The 20591-nt window shown below is 44.1% G+C and overlaps 1 protein-coding gene and 1 pseudogene across 2 annotated transcripts in view; both read right to left on the bottom strand.

The window, feature by feature from the left end:
- Positions 1-1822: 1822 nt before the first annotated feature.
- On the bottom strand, positions 1823-8057 carry LOC311107057 (proline-rich transmembrane protein 1-like; the record flags this gene model as incomplete). The annotated part of the gene is made up of 5 exons (XM_084149518.1): positions 1823-1999; positions 4892-5062; positions 5884-6275; positions 7482-7493; positions 8042-8057. 5 exons carry the CDS (start codon positions 8055-8057, stop codon positions 1823-1825), a joined length of 768 nt encoding a protein of 255 aa, XP_084005644.1.
- A 1231-nt stretch (positions 8058-9288) lies between these two features.
- Positions 9289-20591, bottom strand: part of LOC311107049 (superkiller complex protein 2-like) — a 59152-nt pseudogene continuing 47849 nt past the window's right edge. Inside the window, exons 27-29 of the transcript XR_014615261.1 lie at positions 18902-19120; positions 13447-13587; positions 9289-9489 (exon numbers count right to left, since the gene is read on the bottom strand). The product of XR_014615261.1 is annotated as a superkiller complex protein 2-like (transcript). The remainder of the gene's footprint in view (positions 9490-13446; positions 13588-18901; positions 19121-20591) is intronic.

The raw sequence follows: 20591 nt of genomic DNA, 5'->3' as shown, positions 1-20591 counted from the left end.
ACAAAGAAATTATCAGTCTATAATTTTAATGGTAGGTTTATTTGAACAGTGAGAGACAGAATAACAACAAAAAAATCCAGAAAAATGCATGTCAAAAATGTTATGAATTGATTTGCATTTTAATGAGGGAAATAAGTATTTGACCCCTCTCCAAAACATGACTTAGTACTTGGTGGCAAAACCCTTGTTGGCAATCACAGAGGTCAGACGTTTCTTGTAGTTGGCCACCAGGTTTGCACACATCTCAGGAGGGATTTTGTCCCACTCCTCTTTGCAGATCTTCTCCAAGTCATTAAGGTTTCGAGGCTGACGTTTGGCAACTCGAACCTTCAGCTCCCTCCACAGATTTTCTATGGGATTAAGGTCTGGAGACTGGCTAGGCCACTCCAGGACCTTAATGTGCTTCTTCTTGAGCCACTCCTTTGTTGCTTTGGCCTTGTGTTTTGGGTCATTGTCATGCTGGAATACCCATCCACGACCCATTTTCAATGCCCTGGCTGAGGGAAGGAGGTTCTCACCCAAGATTTGACGGTACATGGCCCCGTCCATCGTCCCTTTGATGCGGTGAAGTTGTCCTGTCCCCTTAGCAGAAATACACCCCCAAAGCATAATGTTTCCACCACCATGTTTGACGGTGGGGATGGTGTTCTTGGGGTCATAGGCAGCATTCCTCCTCCTCCAAACACGGCGAGTTGAGTTGATGCCAAAAAGCACCATTTTGGTCTCATCTGACCACAACACTTTCACCCAGTTCTCCTCTGAATCATTCAGATGTTCATTGGCAAACTTCAGACGGGCCTGTATATGTGCTTTCTTGAGCAGGGGGACCTTGCGGGCGCTGAAGGATTTCAGTCCTTCACGGAGTAGTGTGTTACCAATTGTTTTCTTGGTGACTATGGTCCCAGCTGCCTTGAGATCATTGACAAGATCCTCCCGTGTAGTTCTGGGCTGATTCCTCACTGTTCTCATGATCATTGCAACTCCACGAGGTGAGATCTTGCATGGAACCCCAGGCAGAGGGAGATTGACAGTTCTTTTGTGTTTCTTCCATTTGCGAATAATCGCACCAACTGTTGTCACCTTCTCACCAAGCTGCTTGGCGATGGTCTTGTAGCCCATTCCAGCCTTGTGTAGGTCTACAATCTTGTCCCTGACATCCTTGGAGTGCTCAGCTGGTAGAGCACGGCGCTTGTAACGCCAAGGTAGTGGGTTCGATCCCCGGGACCACCCATACACAAAAAATTTATGCACGCATGACTGTAAGTCGCTTTGGATAAAAGCGTCTGGTGGAGAGTTTGGAATCAGATTGATTGATTGCTTCTGTGGACAGGTGTCTTTTATACAGGTAACAAGCTGAGATTAGGAGCACTCCCTTTAAGAGTGTGCTCCTAATCTCCGCTCGTTACCTGTATAAAAGACACCTGGGAGCCAGAAATCTTTCTGATTGAGAGGGGGTCAAATACTTATTTCCCTCATTAAAATGCAAATCAATTTATAGCATTTTTGACATGTATTTTTCAGGATTATTTTGTTGTTATTCTGTCTCTCACTGTTCAAATAAACCTACCATTAAAATGATAGACTGATCATTTCTTTGTCAGTGGGCAAACGTACAAAATCAGCAGGGGATCAAATACTTTTTTCCCTCACTGTATATATATATATATATATACACACACATATATATATATACATACACACATATACACATATATATATCCCCCAATATAACATACCAGTTTCAGAGATTGAATTTCAGTGCCCTTATTCTTCAATCTCCACCCAAAACGACATATCCCATGATGCCACTCTGCGTTATGTATTAGGGTTCCCAGTCATCGTCATGGTGTTGGGAGGCGATGATGACTACCACGGTGAGGATGGTACACAGGACGATGGAGGCAATGCCCACCGCCAGGCTGATGAAGGAGAAGTTACGCGCCTCGCGGGAAGCTATCTCTGCCGTCACCATGTCCCCCCTGGCCACCGCCGTACGCACCTGAGGGAGGGAGGAAGAGAGAGAGAGAGAGAATGTTTTTTCCCCCTCACAAACTATGGTTTTTGGAGTGCTTGGCCATATATATAGAATGTATTTCATGCCGATAATGAACCTTTAACTGAATTTAGTTGAGAGAGGGAGAGAGTGGTGTTGAAAACAGCGCATACTCACACAAAATGTAAAAAAACTGTTTATTCAGCCTTAAATTAATCAACCATAATAATGGTTAAAGCCCCAAGTTTGCAGGGCTATCTATGCCTTGTCAGCTTAGCTCAACTCAAACAAATCGGAAGGAAGCCCAAAGCAAAAATCAATTTTAGCCTGTGTAAACAATGCTGCAATTACATAATATAGACTGTTGTAGGCTAACCAACAAAGCCAGCATATAAACAAGAAACATAATATTGTAATGCTGCTCTTCTACTAATCTCACTGCAACTCCCCTCCATGTCTCCGACCACTACTTTGTATCCTTTTCTCTCTCGCTCTCCTCCAACACTACTCACTCTGCCCCTACACAGATGGTAATGCGCCGCCGCAACCTTCGCTCTCTCTCTCCCACTACTCTCTCCTCTTCCATCCTATCATCTCTTCCCTCTGCTCACTCCTTCTCCCTCCAATCTCCTGATTCTGCCTCCTCAACCCTCCTCTCCTCCCTTTCTGCATCCTTTGACTCTCTGTGTCCCCTATCCTCCCGGCCGGCTCGGTCCTCCCCTCCAGCTCCGTGGCTTGATGACTCATTGCGAGCTCACAGAACAGAGCTCCGGGCAGCTGAGCGGAAATTGAAGAAAACTAGACTCCCTGCGGACCTGGCATCTTTTCACTCCCTCCTCTCTACATTTTCTTCATCTGTTTCTGCTGCTAAGGCCACTTTCTACCACTCTAAATTCCAAGCATCTGCCTCTAACCCTAGGAAGCTCTTTGCCACATTCTCCTCCCTCCTGAATCCTCCCCCCCTCCCCCCCCTCCTCCCTCTCTGTGGATGACTTCGTCAACCACTTTGAAAAGAAGGTTGACGACATCCGATCCTCGTTTGTTAAGTCTAATGACACTGCTGGTCCTGCTCACACTGCCCTACCCTATGCTTTGACTTCTTTCTCCCCTCTCTCTCCAGATAAAATCTTGCGACTTGTGACTACAGGCCGCCCAACAACCTGCCCGCTTGACCCCATCCCCTCCTCTCTTCTCCAGACCATCTCCGGTGACCTTCTCCCCTACCTCACCTCGCTGATCAACTCATCCTTGACCGCTGGCTATGTCCCTTCCGTCTTCAAGAGAGCGAGAGTTGCACCCCTTCTCAAAAAACCAACACTTGATCCCTCTGATGTCAACAACTACAGACCAGTATCCCTTCTTTCTTTTCTTTCCAAAACTATTGAGCGTGCCGTCTTTAGCCAACTCTCTTGCTATCTCTCTCAGAATGACCTTCTTGATCCAAACCAGTCAGGTTTCAGGACTGGTCATTCAACTGAGACTGCTCTTCTCTGTGTCACGGAGGCTCTCCGCACTGCTAAAGCTAACTCTCTCTCCTCTGCTCTTGTCCTTCTAGACCTGTCTGCTGCCTTTGATACTGTGAACCATCAGATCCTCCTCTCCACCCTCTCCGAGCTGGGCATCTCCGGCGCGGCTCACTCTTGGATTGCGTCCTACCTGACCGGTCGCTCCTACCAAGTGGCGTGGCGAGAAGCTGTCTCCGCACCACGTGCTCTCACCACTGGTGTCCCCCAGGGCTCAGTTCTAGGCCCTCTCCTATTCTCGCTATACACCAAGTCACTTGGCTCTGTCATATCCTCACATGGCCTCTCCTATCATTGCTACGCTGACGATACACAACTAATCTTCTCCTTTCCCCCTTCTGATAACCAGGTGGCGAATCGCATCTCTGCATGTCTGGCAGACATATCAGTATGGATGACGGATCACCACCTCAAGCTGAACCTTGGCAAGACGGAGCTGCTCTTCCTCCCGGGGAAGGACTGCCCGTTCCATGATCTCGCCATCACGGTTGACAACTCCGTTGTGTCCTCCTCCCAGAGTGCGAAGAGCCTTGGCGTGACCCTGGACAACACCCTGTCGTTCTCCGCTAACATCAAGGCGGTGACCCGATCCTGCAGGTTCATGCTCTACAACATTCAGAGAGTACGACCCTGCCTTACACAGGAAGCGGCACAGGTCCTAATCCAGGCACTTGTCATCTCCCGTCTGGATTACTGCAACTCGCTGTTGGCTGGGCTCCCTGCCTGTGCCATTAAACCCCTACAACTCATCCAGAATGCCGCAGCCCGTCTGGTGTTCAACCTTCCCAAGTTCTCTCACGTCACCCCGCTCCTCCGCACACTCCACTGGCTTCCAGTTGAAGCTCGCATCTGTTACAAGTCCATGGTGCTTGCCTATGGAGCTGTGAGGGGAACGGCACCTCCGTACCTTCAGGCTCTGATCAGTCCCTACACCCAAACGAGGGCATTGCGTTCATCCACCTCTGGCCTGCTGGCTCCCCTTCCTCTGCGGAAGCATAGTTCCCGCTCAGCCCAGTCAAAACTGTTCGCTGCTCTGGCACCCCAATGGTGGAACAAGCTCCCTCACGACGCCAGGACAGCGGAGTCACTCACCACCTTCCGGAGACATTTGAAACCCCACCTCTTTAAGGAATACCTGGGATAGGATAAAGTAATCCTTCTAACCCCCCCCCCCCCTAAAAAAAAAAAAAAAAACATTTGTAAAGTGGTTATCCCACTGGCTATAGGGTGAATGCACCAATTTGTAAGTTGCTCTGGATAAGAGCGTCTGCTAAATGACGTAAATGTAATGCACAGAGATACAACAAAATAATCAATAATTTCACTAAAGATGACTGGCTAGCTAACAAACATCCTGTGCTAGCCTTATACCAACCTGTACTGCCTTGATGATGGCTATGATTCCTGTGGGCCAGAAGCAGCAGACGGTGGTGAACACAGCGATGGGCAGGTAGTCGTGAGGCGGGCGCCGGGGCTCCATCAGGGCGATGCCATGGGGCATCTGCATGCCCATCTGGCCCTGGGGCATCCCCTGGTAGGGCTGTCCCTGAGAGAGAGAGAGAGAGAGAGAGAGAGAGAGAGAGAGAGAGAGAGAGAGAGAGAGAGAGAGAGAGAGAGAGAGAGAGAGAGAGAGAGAGAGAGAGAGAGAGAGAGAGAGAGAGAGAGAGAGAGAGAGAGAGAGAGAGAGAGAGAGAGATGTATCAAGCATCTTAGAGTAGGAGTGCTGATCTAGGATCAGGTCCCCCCTGTCCATGTAATCTTATTCATTGTGATCTAAAAGGCAAAACTGATCCAAAACCAGTACTCTTACTGAGATGCTTGATCTCTTTATGGCCACTGACCTTGGAAAAGCCTTTTGGATTTCTCTGTACCCCTCAAGAGGAGCAAACCAATGTTTACTTTCCACAGCCTTAATCTAAGAATCAATGGAAATTGGCTGTGTGGGTGACTCATTCTCCATTCGATTAAGAAAAGAAAGGCCTGCTCCCCAGTGCTTTACTACTGCAACATAATGATACACAAATATGTACCATGGCATTGTTGAATACTTGTTTCTGATTGGCTTGAAGGGCATTGTAGAGCGTGCATTATTTCCCTATAGCCACTCGTTGATTATCCCTTACAGAATGTATCACGGTCCAGAAGTAAAGCACTGGGGAGCAGCATTATACCTTCTTATATATTTTTCCCCACCCAGCACCGGTTTTCTAAAGATTCAGATGAGCATATCACCCTCGTATGCTTCGTTCTCTTTTCGGCAAACACAAAATGCTTTGCAATGCAATTACGTATTACATATCATGCCTCAATGGAAAATGTCTTGTGTTCGAACGATTACTGCTATCGTAGTTGAAGACACTGACTCACCGACGCCATGGGGTAGACAGGAACATAGGCTGTGCAGGGCTGCAGCTGGAGAGGGTATCCTGGTTGAAAATACCCCACAGGGGCGTGTGGGACCCCCCCTCCCGGGCCCTGGGTCTGGACTGTGTAGCCCTGTGGGGCGCCTGAGTGTCCGTTGGAGCCATTGTGGAACTGGGTCTCCTGGTAGCCATCGGAGCCAGGGGGCGGGGGTGGAGGGGGGTAGTTGGGCTGGGGGCCACAGCCGGGCGGAGGGGTCATGTTGGGGTGCTGCATGTTGGAGTGTTGCATGTTGGAGTGTTGTTGGCCCATGTTAGGGTCCTGGGAGGGGAGGTATGGAGGGGGCTGCATTTGCTGCATGGGTTGGGACATGGCCTGGCAATTGCAGTCCTCCAGACCTGAGAGAGGAAGAGATGGAAAGAAATGAGAGAGAAAAATAAATGTGTGAGAGAGAGAGAGACAGAGAGAGAGAGAAAAGAGAGAAAAGAGTAGGCAGAAATGTTATCTAACTAGCCATCACTCTGACATTTTGGTCACCGCTTACACAATACAAGCACTATAATAGATTTGTCACCTACTGGTATGTAAACCACACGGATGTATGTAGAGTGGGAAAATGTTGAATACATTTCACACACAAAGATAAACAAAAAGCACCACGTTCACACAGTAGCCAGGTTGACTTTGTACAGTATAGCAATACACAGCATGCTGACTAGCCTATTCGGCAGTTGATGAGGCAGACAGAGAGAAACACAGAGAGTTGTGCTTGGGGATACACACACCATTACATAACCTACTAACACTGTCACAACCGCCAGAATAAGACCACTCAGACACGTTAGAAGGGGGATGGGATCCTGACACAGCAGGAGGGACACCTTTCAAGGGCACATAACAGGGACTGAATGAGAAACAGGGACATCTGATTAATAGGACACAATGGGAGAGATAGTCAAATGGGAAAAGGAGAGAGGACAACAGTGAAGAAAAGGCGGGGTTATAGTGGATGAATGAGGGATAAGTGCTACATGGCTAGTTCATGATCCAAATATACTCCTATTCAATATGCACTAATGTAGCCTTTAATTGGCTGTATGAATTAAAGGCCCATTCACAACTATGGCATATACCAGATACCATGCTACTCAGTAGTGTAATGGTGATCTAAAACCATCAAAGAACATATATTATTTGATAATTCCAAATGTCTGTTGTAGATCTATAGGCAAATCATGATAGGATTTCTTTGGGTGTCTATAATTAAGATCGACTGATTCCTTTGAGGGGGAATAGTCCTATATCTGTTGCCATCTCTCCATAATGAAAAATACCAATTATATCTGCCATGTTTTATCATCCATACTGGATTACAATATTCTGTCTATTCTGATACATAAAACAAAACCTCAGCTGTGTGTTTGTGTCCAACACGTGATAAGGCTATATAGCCTATAAACTTCATTCATTGAGGTGATGTGAGCATGCCATGAACATGCACTGTAGGCCTCTATACAGGGCTTTTCCAACCGAAACCTGTTTTCTGTGCTATAGGCTTTCATACAGAATGAAGGAGGCATCTCACTCAGTAGCATGGCGCTTACCTTGGTAACCACCTAGGATACAGTGAATCCAGAGGAGTTAAAAGAGAGAAATGAAGCAAATTATTGTGCTGCATTTTTTTATGTGAACATCACGCACGCGCACACACACACTCGTTAATTCCTCCTGATACACTGTACACACGCACGCATATCCGCCCACACGCAGGGAAACAAACGCGCGCAAAACCATATTTCATTGTAGTTATTTACATAAATGTGCATGTATAGGCGATTAAATAGGGAGTAGTTTATTGGGAATAAAAAACATAGCGGACTACAGATGCAGCGCATGCAGATAAATAGAAGGATGAGTTTGTCGGAGATGTTGACATGGGGAGGTGAAAATTGAGAAGATGGAAACAGATATCATGCGTCACCAAGTAGCCAATTGTTAGTTGTGCACCACCAAAACAACCTATATCCAAACAATTATCCCAAATGTACACATTTATCACAATTCAACGGAGAGAATAGACAGCGGGGGAGGAGAATAATTGGCTCAATTATCAATTACAGTGGTGACATAAAAGACGCAACAGAACAACAGAAAAAAAGCTTACCTTGTTTTTCCGACATTTCGTGCAGTCAGAATAAAACTCCCCTCCAAACAATTTAATGTAAATATTCTTATTTCTCCAATACGACTTTTGGTAAATCTTCTCACGGAAAAATTATGAAATTATGGAGACTTAATTTCCAGCTAATTTAAATCCATATTTTTTATCTCCACATCCGTGGCCTATAATAACGGTATCACGTTATAACTTTATTATATGATAACCGCCAATTGGACTATCCGATGATAATGACCAATTGGGAAAGAAATGTCCAGGTTTCACACTCTCTCTGTAGCTGGTACATCCACAGTAACAGCAGAAAATAGGTTTCTCCAATGCATCTCTCGTTACATTGAATTAATCAGACACAAAGCTATCGTTGTCTTAAAGAGACAGCCGAGACTGGGAAATACATATGCCACTGAGCTGGTAAACCCGACACAATATTTTTAAAGAGGCGACCGATATTGGATTTGAATACTTTTTATGCTATGCTGACAACTCTTTATCCCTGTGGATGCTGTACGAAGTTTTGAGAATCATCTTGCTGTCATGACATGCAACACTTTGCTGGACATGAACATGAGTCTAGAACTGGTAAGGATTTTGATCAAGGTTAGATAGTTGACTGTAAATTACATTATGTTTTACAGAATAGGATATGTACAGATTTTTGTTCCTACAGTATACAGCAAGAGCAGTAGTTAACAGTGTCATAAGGTTTAAACCAATGTCAGACTCATGCATACAGGCACTTACTCAAACAATCACAGGACACCTTCGGGGACAATAGCTGAAAAAAGCACTCTAAAATGGTAGTCTACAGTGGATTTTATTACTGTACAAAAAAATTACAAATAATTTCATTCATATCTATCATTACTACTTTGGTCTGATTTGTTTAATAGCGTTCCCTTTCCATGTATTTAATTAGGACTCACGTAAACAATAGTATAACCATACATACTCGCACGTAAACACACTCGTAAACACGCGCGCGCACACACAGATCCCTCCCTCACACACTCACCCTCTCTTCCACTATGCTCACACACACTGATCGAGCTTCGGACTTGGCTCAGGCACCTTGGCACTCTCTCACCTACAATACAGTACCTACATCCTCTCTCTCTCTCTCTCTCCACTCCCTCCTTCCTTCCCTCGGCACACTCTTTTACCTACTATACAAACACTATCTACACCCTCCCTCTTCCCTTGCTTCTCTCCCCTCCCCTCCCTCCCTCCCCATCTCAGTGTGTGTAGAGCGAAGCGGTGAACACGATATCTCTGCGAATGGCCAGGGAGGCCTTCTCCATCTTGCTGCCCAGGACCGAGTCTCCCACGATGCGGGCCGCCTGGCGCACCTCCTTCAGTACCTCGTCTAGTCTCTGGATGCAGTGCACCACTGTGCCCTCCTGGACGTCTGTTAACTGCGCAATCTCTGCAAATGGCTGGGGCAGGAAATAGGAAAGTACACAAGTTAATTTACAGAGTTGAGTACAGGACTGCTGCCTTCTTGGTCTCGCCTGTAAAAGAGAATGTGTCTCTTTTTAAATGAAGTACAGGCTAGGACAGGAAGTAGGGATACCAGTTAGTTTAAACTTGAGATAAAGTACAGCAGGGGTTCCCAAACTTTTTTGGGCCGCAACCCCATTTTTATATAAAAAAAATAAAAATTGCAACCCCACCATGTAAAAAAAGTGATGTAATCAACAGCCAATGTTTACTTTTTTTGAACGGGGCTATGACAGTCTACTACAAATCAGTCTAATAGTAGTTTTGACAGTATTTAAACCTGAAGGAAGTATGGTTTGAAGTGACTGAAATCAGAAAGGTATTAGGAAGTTCAGAAGATCATCAGGCAATAATTTTGTATGAGCTTCTGTGTAGAAAAGAACATCATCAGTAATCACGTTTCCATCCAGTTTTTATGTGAGTAAAGTCCTACTGTCGTAGTAAATATATAATGTTATAGCTTGGTCTGACTAAAATCTTGTGCATGACCCATTTTGTGTTGGGCGTTTGTTTTCAATACAATGGACAAAAGAGTCCTATCTTGTCAGCCTTGTCAGCAGGTGGCCAAGGACAACACCCACGCCATAGGTCTCTCAGTTCTTCCAACTCACGAGTTCTTGCTCTGAGGACACACACACACACACACACACACACACACACACACACACACACACACACACACACATCATCACTGATAACACACACACACACACACACACACACACACATCATCACTGTTAAACACACACACACACACACACACACACACACACACACACACACACACACACACACACACATCATCACTGTTAAACACACACACACACACACACACAAAAATACCCTTCTCTTAGGCTGAACATCTGAAGACAGAGAACCCGACTCAGAGCCAATGCAACAGTGACACTGGCCTGGAAGGGACCTCGCCCAACTCATCAGGACCAATCAGAAGATCAGAACTACTAGATTCAACCTACTTCATTTTATTGCATAAAATGTCAGCACACAATGTTTCGGGGCTCTCTTCAGACAGCTCCCTAAGAGTTTGACGAACGGGTCCGTGCACGCGATTCCAGATATCTTTACCTCTGAATAAACTGCCTTATATTATACCATTATCCACCTTGTCCAAAAGTCTCTACTTGGTCTCAGTTCTCCAGTAAACTTGTATTATCAACACTACCGTAGAAAAAAAATAACGACAGCTGTCATGGAAACAGGAAGTGTCATAAATGTCGACAGATAATTTGTTCGTTCGACATGGTGGGATGTTTTTATGTCAGTAAAATTAATTATGTGAGAAATGGCGGTGGAAACGCCTTCATGCACAAATATTGATATAATAACCATCGTATCGAAGTAAACTTGGAGTCACTCGATGACATTGTGTGTGGTCCTACCACTACGACTCGGGAAACCATGCAGTTTATTAGGCTACAGATAAAATAAATTATGATGAACTTCACAGGGTGGTGAAAGCAGGGGTTAAAGCAAAAACAAATCCCATGACTGATACTTAAGTCAATCTCAGATCGATTGTCTGGGGCCAAGTTAACCTCCCCTTTCATGTAAGAAATGACCATCATGCTTTTTAGAGATCATTTTGTACATGTATTGAACTGTGAGTTCGGCAAATTTCAGTCCTCCCGGGATAATTTTTATATAGAAGGACTGAGAAGATCAGTTCTGGTGACTTTTTAAAAGCCCCAAAATGTATTGGTAAAAATTATTTTAGCATATTGGACCATGCATATAGTCTATGCATGGTCTATTATCAGATGTGCTATTAGCAATAAGCATTATCACCTGTAGCATAGTGGCTATAAAATGTACATATGCTGAAGCATTTACCCCATTGGACACAACATCCTGATTGTTATTATTATTAACTATTATTATTTTATTATGACTATATAAATAATTACTAATTATTATAATAATTTGTTTTATTACAAAGTACACTATATATAGAAAAGTATGTGGACACCCCTGGATTCGGCTATTTCAGCCACACCCGTTGCTGACAGGTGTATAAAATCGAGCACACAGCCATGCAATCTCCGTAGACAAACAATGGCAGTAGAATGGCCTTACTGAAGAGCTCAGTGACTTTCAACATGGCACCGTCACAGGATGCCACCTTTCCAACAAGTCAGGTTGTCAAATTTCTGCCCTGCTAGATCTGCCCAGGTCAACTGTAAGTGCTGTTATTGTGAAGTGGAAACGTCTAGGAGCAACAACGACTCAGCCACGAAGTGGTAGGCCACACAAGCTCACAGAACGGGACTGCCGGGTGCTGAAGCGCGTAGCACGTAAAAATCGTCTGTCCCCGGTTGCAACACTCACTACCGAGTTCCAAACTGCCTCTGGAAGCAACGTCAGCACAATAACTGTTCGTCGGGAGCTTCATGAAATGGGTTTCCATGGCCGAGCAGCCGCACACAAGCCTAAGATCACCATGCGCAATGCCAAGCGTTGGCTGGAGGGGTGTAAAGCTCGCCGCCATTGGACTCTGGAGCAGTGGAAACGCATTCTCTAGAGTGATGAATCACGCTTCACTATCTGGCAGTCCAACGGACAAATCTGGGTTTGGCGGATGCCAGGAGAACGCTAAGTGCCCCAATGCATAGTGCCAACTGTAAAGTTTGGTGGAGGAGGAATAATGGTCTTGGGCTGTTTTTCATGGTTCAGGCTAGGCCCCTTAGTTGAAGGGAAATCTTAACGCTACAGCATACAATTACATTCTTTGTGGCAACAGTTTGGGGAAGGCCCTTTCCTGTTTCAGCATGACAACGTCGCCGTGCACAAAGTGAGGTCCATACAGAAATGGTTTGTCGACAGCCCTGACCTCAACCCCATCGAACACATTGGGGACTAATTGGAACACCGACTGTGAGCAAAGCCTAATCGCCCAACATCAGTGCCCGACCTCACTAATGCGGTTGTGGCTAAATGGAAGCAAGTCCCCGCAGCAATGTTCCAACATCTAGTAGAAAGCCTTCGCAGAAGAGTGGATGCTGTTATAGCAGCAAAGGGGGGACCAACTCCATATTAATGCCCATGATTTTGGAATGAGATGTTCGACAAGCAGTTTTCCAAATACTTTTGGTAATGTAGTGTATGTCATTGCCCTTTTAAGACGCAATTGTCCCCTTTGAGCTCTGTTGCATAGTGATGGGTATTCAGAGTATTTTCTGTGAGCCGGATCATTTGGCTCCGTTCACCTAAAAGAGCCGTTCATTTGGCTCCCAAACTGCTTTTCGTTCAGTAATGCTTAGAAATGTACCTAAAATCATGAAAAAATAGTAAATCTTTAATGTAAAGCCTAAAATTTTGCCAACCATTGTCAACTTAACGCACTGAAAAAATTAGCGTGGACCAGAATGAGGCTCTCTCCTCACTATATTGTTCCTGCCCTGAGGAATTACCATCTTCAGAGAATGTTCACAATATTTTGTAGCTTAAAAAGTTCAACAGATAGAGCCACATTTGTATGGAGAAATCAGAAACCGCTGTATATTACAACAGCACCTAGCGGCTACCGGAGGTTACTGACGTAACCCCGGTTCTATAAACCCAGCGAGATTTTTTACATTTTTATTTCAGTTTCTCTCGCGACCCCATTTTCAAATCAGGCGACCCCACATGGGCTTGCGACCTAGTTTTGGAAACGCTGCAGTATAGTTTAGTACAGTGCTTTCAGAGCTTTGAGAGGCCAGTTTCCAGGACACGGATTAAGCCTAGTTCTGGAGTAAAAAGCACTTTACTTTAACATGCCATTCAGTCCATGACTAGGCTTATTCTGTGTCCAGGAAACATTTTCCACGAGTGTTTTGATTGAAATGAGGTCAATCAAGAATAGTCCAACATTACGGTTAGCTTATACCACTCACCATGCCTCTGGCCCAGCAGTAGACCACTTCGATCAGGCCAAACTTGAACTGGGCCACAAATTCTTCAGCTGTCTGGGTTATCCCACAGTCCCTCTGCAGCTCCCCAATACGCTGGGCCACTGCCAGCACTCTCTCAATACCCTACGAGAGAGAGGGAAGGAGAGATAGGGCAAAATAAGAAAGTAATGGATGGGGCACACAGACAGAGTGGGGTAATGTAAGGAGAAGGGCAAAGAAAGAAAGAGAGAAAGAGAGACAAAGAAAAAGAAGAGAGTTGAGGTAGTAATGGGTGACGGTAAAATGTGGGGTAATACAAGGAGAAGGACAGAGAAGAGTGGAGATTGAGAGCGAGAGCGAGAGCGAGAGAGAGGAAGGACAGAGACAAAGGCAGACAGACACAGATTAGTCATACAAGGAGCACTTAAACACGTAACACTTTCCAATCACATCTGCCCTACTTTGCCCACTCCACTCCAACCTCAGCCTCCTCTCTGTTAAGTGTTAAGCTGCACATCATCTGAAGTCCCACTCAGAGCCCTGTTACCTGTGTTGGTAAATGTGTTCCCTGTCTGTGTTCACTGTTCAGTGCTGCTCGCCCCTGGGATGGCTCCCCTATAAACCACTCCAGACACAGCTCTCGCATCGGCCATCACTAATTCAGCCTTCTTTAGAGCACTTCCATGTTTCAGGGTTGCTCGACAACACACACTGATGGCTGTGTGTGTGTGTTCAGGGAAGTGTGTATCAGGTGTGGCGCCCTTGCTGCGGGCTAAGACAGCCGTGTGTGTCTAGCCTGAGCTCAGACCAGTGTGTGTATGTGTGCGTGTGTATATGTGTGTGTGTGTGTGTGTGTGTCACCAGTAGCACGGCTAGGCTGGTACTACTAAAGCCCAGAAGCCAACATATCCATCCATCCATCCATGTACTGTGGGGAAAAAAAGTATTTAGTCAGCCACCAATTGTGCAAGTTCTCCCACTTAAAAAGATGAGAGAGGCCTGTAATTTTCATCATAGGTACACGTCAACTATGACAGACAAATTGAGATTTTTTTTCTCCAGAAAATCACATTGTAGGATTTTTCATGAATTTATTTGCAAATTATGGTGGAAAATAAGTATTTGGTCAATAACAAAAGTTTCTCAATACTTTGTTATATACCCTTTGTTGGCAATGACACAGGTCAAACGTTTTCTGTAAGTCTTCACAAGGTTTTCACACACTGTTGCTGGTATTTTGGCCCATTCCTCCATGCAGATCTCCTCTAGAGCAGTGATGTTTTGGGGCTGTCGCTGGGCAACACGGACTTTCAACTCCCTCCAAATATTTTCTATGGGGTTGAGATCTGGGGGTTGAGATCTGGAGACTGGCTAGGCCACTCCAGGACCTTGAAATGCTTCTTACGAAGCCACTCCTTCGTTGCCAGGGCGGTGTGTTTGGGATCATTGTCATGCTGAAAGACCCAGCCACGTTTCATCTTCAATGCCCTTGCTGATGGAAGGAGGTTTTCACTCAGAATCTCACGATACATGGCCCCATTCATTCTTTCCTTTACACGGATCAGTCGTCCTGGTCCCTTTGCAGAAAAACAGCCCCAAAGCATGATGTTTCCACCCCCATGCTTCACAGTAGGTATGGTGTTCTTTGGATGCAACTCAGCATTCTTTGTCCTCCAAACACGACGAGTTGAGTTTTTACCAAAAAGTTCTATTTTGGTTTCATCTGACCATATGACATTCTCCCAATCCTCTTCTGGATCATCCAAATGCACTCTAGCAAACTTCAGACGGGCCTGGACATGTACTGGCTTAAGCAGGGGGACACGTCTGCACTGCAGGATTTGAGTCCCTGGCGGCGTAGTGTGTTACTGATGGTAGGCTTTGTTACTTTGGTCCCAGCTCTCTGCAGGTCATTCACTAGGTCCCCCCGTGTGGTTCTGGGATTTTTGCTCACCGTTCTTGTGATCATTTTGACCCCACGGGGTGAGATCTTGCGTGGAGCCCCAGATCGAGGGAGATTATCAGTGGTCTTGTATGTCTTCCATTTCCTAATAATTGCTCCCACAGTTGATTTCTTCAAACCAAGCTGCTTACCTATTGCAGATTCAGTCTTCCCAGCCTGGTGCAGGTCTACAATTTTGTTTCTGGTGTCATTTGACAGCTCTTTGGTCTTGGCCATAGTGGAGTTTGGAGTGTGACTGTTTGAGGTTGTGGACAGGTGTCTTTTATACTGATAACAAGTTCAAATAGGTGCCATTAATACAGGTAACGAGTGGAGGACAGAGGAGCCTCTTAAAGAAGAAGTTACAGGTCTGTGAGAGCCAGAAATCTTGCTTGTTTGTAGGTGACCAAATACTTATTTTCCACCATAATTTGCAAATAAATTCATTAAAAATCCTACAATGTGATTTTCTGGAGAAAAAAAATCTCAATTTGTCTATCATAGTTGACGTGTACCTATGATGAAAATTACAGGCCTCTCTCATCTTTTTAAGTGGGAGAACTTGCACAATTGGTGGCTGACTAAATACTTTTTTCCCCCACTGTATATTACAGATGACACATTGAAATGTGTAGTTACAGTGCTTTCTGAAAGTATTCACACCCCTTTACTTTTTCCACATTTTGTTGTGTTACAGCCTGAATTAAAAATAGATTAAAATTAGATTTTGTGTCACAGATCTACACACAATACGCCATAATGTCAGTGGAATTTTGTTTGTAGAATGATTTTCAAATTAATACAAAATGTAAAACTAAAATGTCTTGGGTCTAAGTATTCAACCCCTTAGTTATGGCAAGCCTAAATAAGTTCAGGAGTAAAAATGTGCTTAACAAATTGCATAATAAGTTGCATGGACTCATTCCGTGTTCAATAACAGTGGTTAACATGATTTTTTTATGACAACCCCATCTCTGTACCCCACACATACAATTATCTGAAAGGTCCCTCAATCGAGTAGTGAATTTCAAGCACAGATTCAACCACAAAGACCAGGGAGGTTTTTCAATGCCACGCAAAGAAGGGCACCGATTGGTAGATACAGGCGTCCTTTCTAACTCAGTTGCTGGAGAGGAAGGATACTGCTCAGGGATTTCACCATGGGGCCAATGGTGATTTTAAAACAGTTACAAAGTTTAATGGTTGTGATATGAGAAAACTGAGGATGGATCAACAACATTGTAGTTACTCCACAATACTAACCTAAACGACAGAGTGAAAATAAGGATGCATGTACAGAATAAAAATATTCCAAAACATGCATCCTGTTTGAAAATATGAAGTGGTACTTAGTGATGTGTTTTGTTGGATTTTCCCCAAACATAACGCTTTGTATTCAGGACAAAAAGTTAATTTCTTTGCCACATCTTTTGCAGTATTACTTAAAGGAAAACTCCACCCAAAAACTATATTTTGATATTTTTTTCATTAGTCCATTGTTGACATAGTCCCACATTTTTTTGCATGTCAGTAATCAAGTTTTCAAGATATACAGTGCCTTCGGAAAGTATTCAGACACCTTGACTTGTTCCACATTTTGTTAGGTTACAGCCTTATTCTAAAATTGATTGAATAGTTTTTTCCCCTCATCAATCTACACACAATATCCCATAATGACAAAGCAAAAACAGGTTATAATCTTTTGCTAATTTATACATATTTCTTCAAACTGAAATATCACATTTACATAAGTATTCAGACCCTTTTCTCAGTACTTTATTGAAGAACCTTTGGCAGCAATTACAGCCTCAAGTCTTCTTGGGTATGACGCTACAAGCTTGGCACACCTGTATTTGGTGAGTTTCTCCCATTCTTCTCTGCAGATCCTCTCAAGCTCTGTCAGGTTGGATGGGGAGCGTTGCTGCACAGCTATTTTCAGGTCTCTCCATAGATGTTAGATCGGGTTTAAGTCCGGGCTCTGGCTGGGCTAATCAAGGACATTCAGAGACTTGTCCTGAAGACACACCTGCGTTGTCTTGGCTGTGTGCTTAGGGTCGTTTTCCTGTTGGAAGGTGAACCTTCGCCCCAGTCGGAGGTCCTGAGCGCTCTGGAGCAGGTTTTCATCAAGGATCTCTCTGTACTTTGCTCCGTTCATCTTTGCGTCGATCCTGACTAGTCTCCAAGTCCCTGCCGCTGAAGAATATCACCCAGCATGATGCTGCCACCACCATGCTTCACCGTAGGGACGGTGCCAGGTTTCAAGAGTTAAATCTTGTCAACAGACCAGAGAATCTTGTTTCTCATTGTCTGAGAGTCTTTAGGTGCCTTTTGGCAAACTCCAAGCAGGCTGTCTTGTGCCTTTTACTGAGGAGTGGCTTCCACTGGCCACTCTACCATAAAGGCCTGATTGGTGGAGTACTGCAGATATGGTTGTCCTTCTGGAAGGTTCTCCCATCTCCACGGAGGAACTCTAGAGCTCTGTCAGAGTGACCATCGGGGCCCTTCTCCCCCGATTGCTCAGTTTGGCCGGGTGGCCAGCTCTAGGAAGAGTCTTGGTGGTTCCAAACTTCTGCTGACATGCACTGTCAACTGTGTGATCTGTATATAGACAGGTGTGTGCCTTTCCAAATCATGTCCAATCAATTGAATTTACCACAGGTGGACTCCAATCAAATTGTAGAAACATCTCAAGGATGATCAATGGAAACAGGATGCACCTGAGCTCAATTTCGAGTCTCATAGCAAAAGGTCTGAATACTTACGTAAATAAGGTATTTCAGTTTTTTATTTTTAATACATTTGCTAAAATGTCTAAAAACCTGTTTTCGCTTTGTCATTATGGGGTATTGTGTGTAGATTGCTGAGGAAGTATTTTATTTAATCCATTTTAGAATAAGGCTGTAACGTAACAAAATGTGGTCAAGGGGTCTAAATACTTTCCGAAGGCACGGTATAACTTTCAAAACACAGAAATACAGCCGGTATGATGCAAAACTCACAGCTATAATCGGCGCCAAACGTGCTTCTACAAAGCATTCACTCAGGGGTGTGAATATTTATGTATATTTCTGTATTTCATTTTCAATACATTTGCAAGCATTTCTAAAAACATGTTTTCACTTTGTCATTATGGGGTATTGTGTGTAGATGGGTGAGAAAAAAAGTTGCACAACCTTCACAACTATAACACATAGGGGACAGACACAAAAACACAAAAGTGTAACCTCAACCGTTCCCCAGTAGACAACCAAGCACATTCTACCACCCCAACACACACACAGGGAGAAACTCAATTGCATTTCATTAAATTCCTTTTGTCCTCTCCTCGCCTCCTTCTCAAAACCCATTGGATGAGGTCAGAGGGGAGGGACCTCTGATCTTCTAATTCAATGGGTTTCGATAAGAAACTCGACAAGAGAGGACCCAAGGAATCAAGGAAATGCTATTGAGATTCTCACACACTCTCATCCCCACCCCTCTCCCCCTACACCCAACCCTCCCCCAGTTCCCCTATACCTCCTGCAGTGTGTTGGTGATGTGGGGCTCCACCTGGGTCTTCTGTTGAAAGACCAGACAGGACAGCAGGGCGGCGCTCTCCTCAGGGGCCAGGGGGCTCAGGTCGTTCTCAAACAGTAGCTCTGTGAGGAGCAGCTCATGGCTCCTGATCTGGCAGGCCACCCTGCCCTTCAGCTGCACCGCACCGCTATTGTCCACGTACTGCAGGGACTGGAGCGCCTGGGGATGGGGGATAATGCCTTTATTACACTGGTGTTACATAGTGATGGATCGTTCACGAACGAAAGGCTGTTTTTAAACAGATCTTTTTGGTGAATTTCGGGAACAGAATCGCATCTTTGAACAAGTCGTTCATTTGGCTCCCTGATTTGCATACTGTTACTACTGCTTTTTGATCTCCAGACAACAATTATTTGCAGATAAATTATAAAAAATCTCTGAAGATAGTAATTCCTCCTTGCATGAACAATAGATAGTGACAAGAGAGCCTCTTTCTGGTCCATACACATTTTTGCAGTGCGTTAAAAACAATTCTTAATTTTCTGGGCCATCTAACAGTTAAAAATGTATTTGAACTCAATGTCACGATCTGACATAATGCCAGGCAACTTTGTAGGCTTTACACATTATAGATGTTCATTTTTTTCATGGTTTTAGGTACATTTATAAGCACTACTGAACGAAGAGCTGTTATTTTCTTCCTGTCGAGGATTGGGGGGCTCGCATTTTACATTCATAAACCATGTAGCGGGCCATTCCAAAACTATTCACGCGGCGTTAACCATTTGTTTTACACCTTGTTCAGTCATGGTTGATACCTCATTAGCTAGCTAGCTAACAACCTGGTAACTTTACCAGTATATCCAAACATTTGGGGGCACAGAAAGAGAGGAAAAGGGATAGCTTGTTCAGGAGATCAGTGATCATAGCAATGAATGACAGATCTCTTGCATGTCGTCATCACAAACTTGACAACGTGTACAATTTTCAATGTAATACATCTCAATAGGAAAATAGAGCTTTTACATAATGTAGAAACCTAAAATTCCACAAATGACTTTTTAATATCAATGACAGGTATTTGTATAAACATTTGACTTTCTTATAATAAATAAATGTATTTACAGGATTACATATTAGTTTCTAGGGCTCAAAATGAGCTTCAAATGTAGCTAGAATTTATATATGCTATATCTCAATCGATTTCAAAAATATTATTTTCTGGTGCTCCTACATTTTATGCTTTGCTCCTAACTTTTTAAAGTTGGGAACACCGGTGCAACCAATGAAAAATGTTAATTTAGAGCCCTGCATGTGTATGAACTAGTTAAAGCTACAATATGTAACTTTTTGGGGAGACGCGACCAAATTCACACAGAAATGTGAGTTATAGATCTGTCAAATGTAGTCTTTTACTTTCGGTTTTGTACACCAGCTTCAAACAGCTGAAAATACAATATTTGTGGTTATGGAAAATATATTTCACAGCGGTTTAGATGGTACAATGACTCTCTACTCAATGACTGCTTGTTTTGTTACAAACTGAAATTAGGCGAACTATTAGAATTTTTGCAACCAGGAAATGGCGGACCTTTAAATCAAATCAAATGTATTTTATAAAGCCCTTTTTACATCAGCAGTTGTCAAAAAGTGCTTAACAGATACCCAGCCTAAAACCCCAAAGAGCAAG

The sequence above is a fragment of the Coregonus lavaretus genome, assembly GCF_964263955.1.
Source record: "Coregonus lavaretus genome assembly, chromosome: 3".
Classification (NCBI taxonomy): Eukaryota; Metazoa; Chordata; class Actinopteri; order Salmoniformes; family Salmonidae; genus Coregonus; species Coregonus lavaretus.
This window is presented reverse-complemented; position numbering and strand designations above follow the sequence as displayed.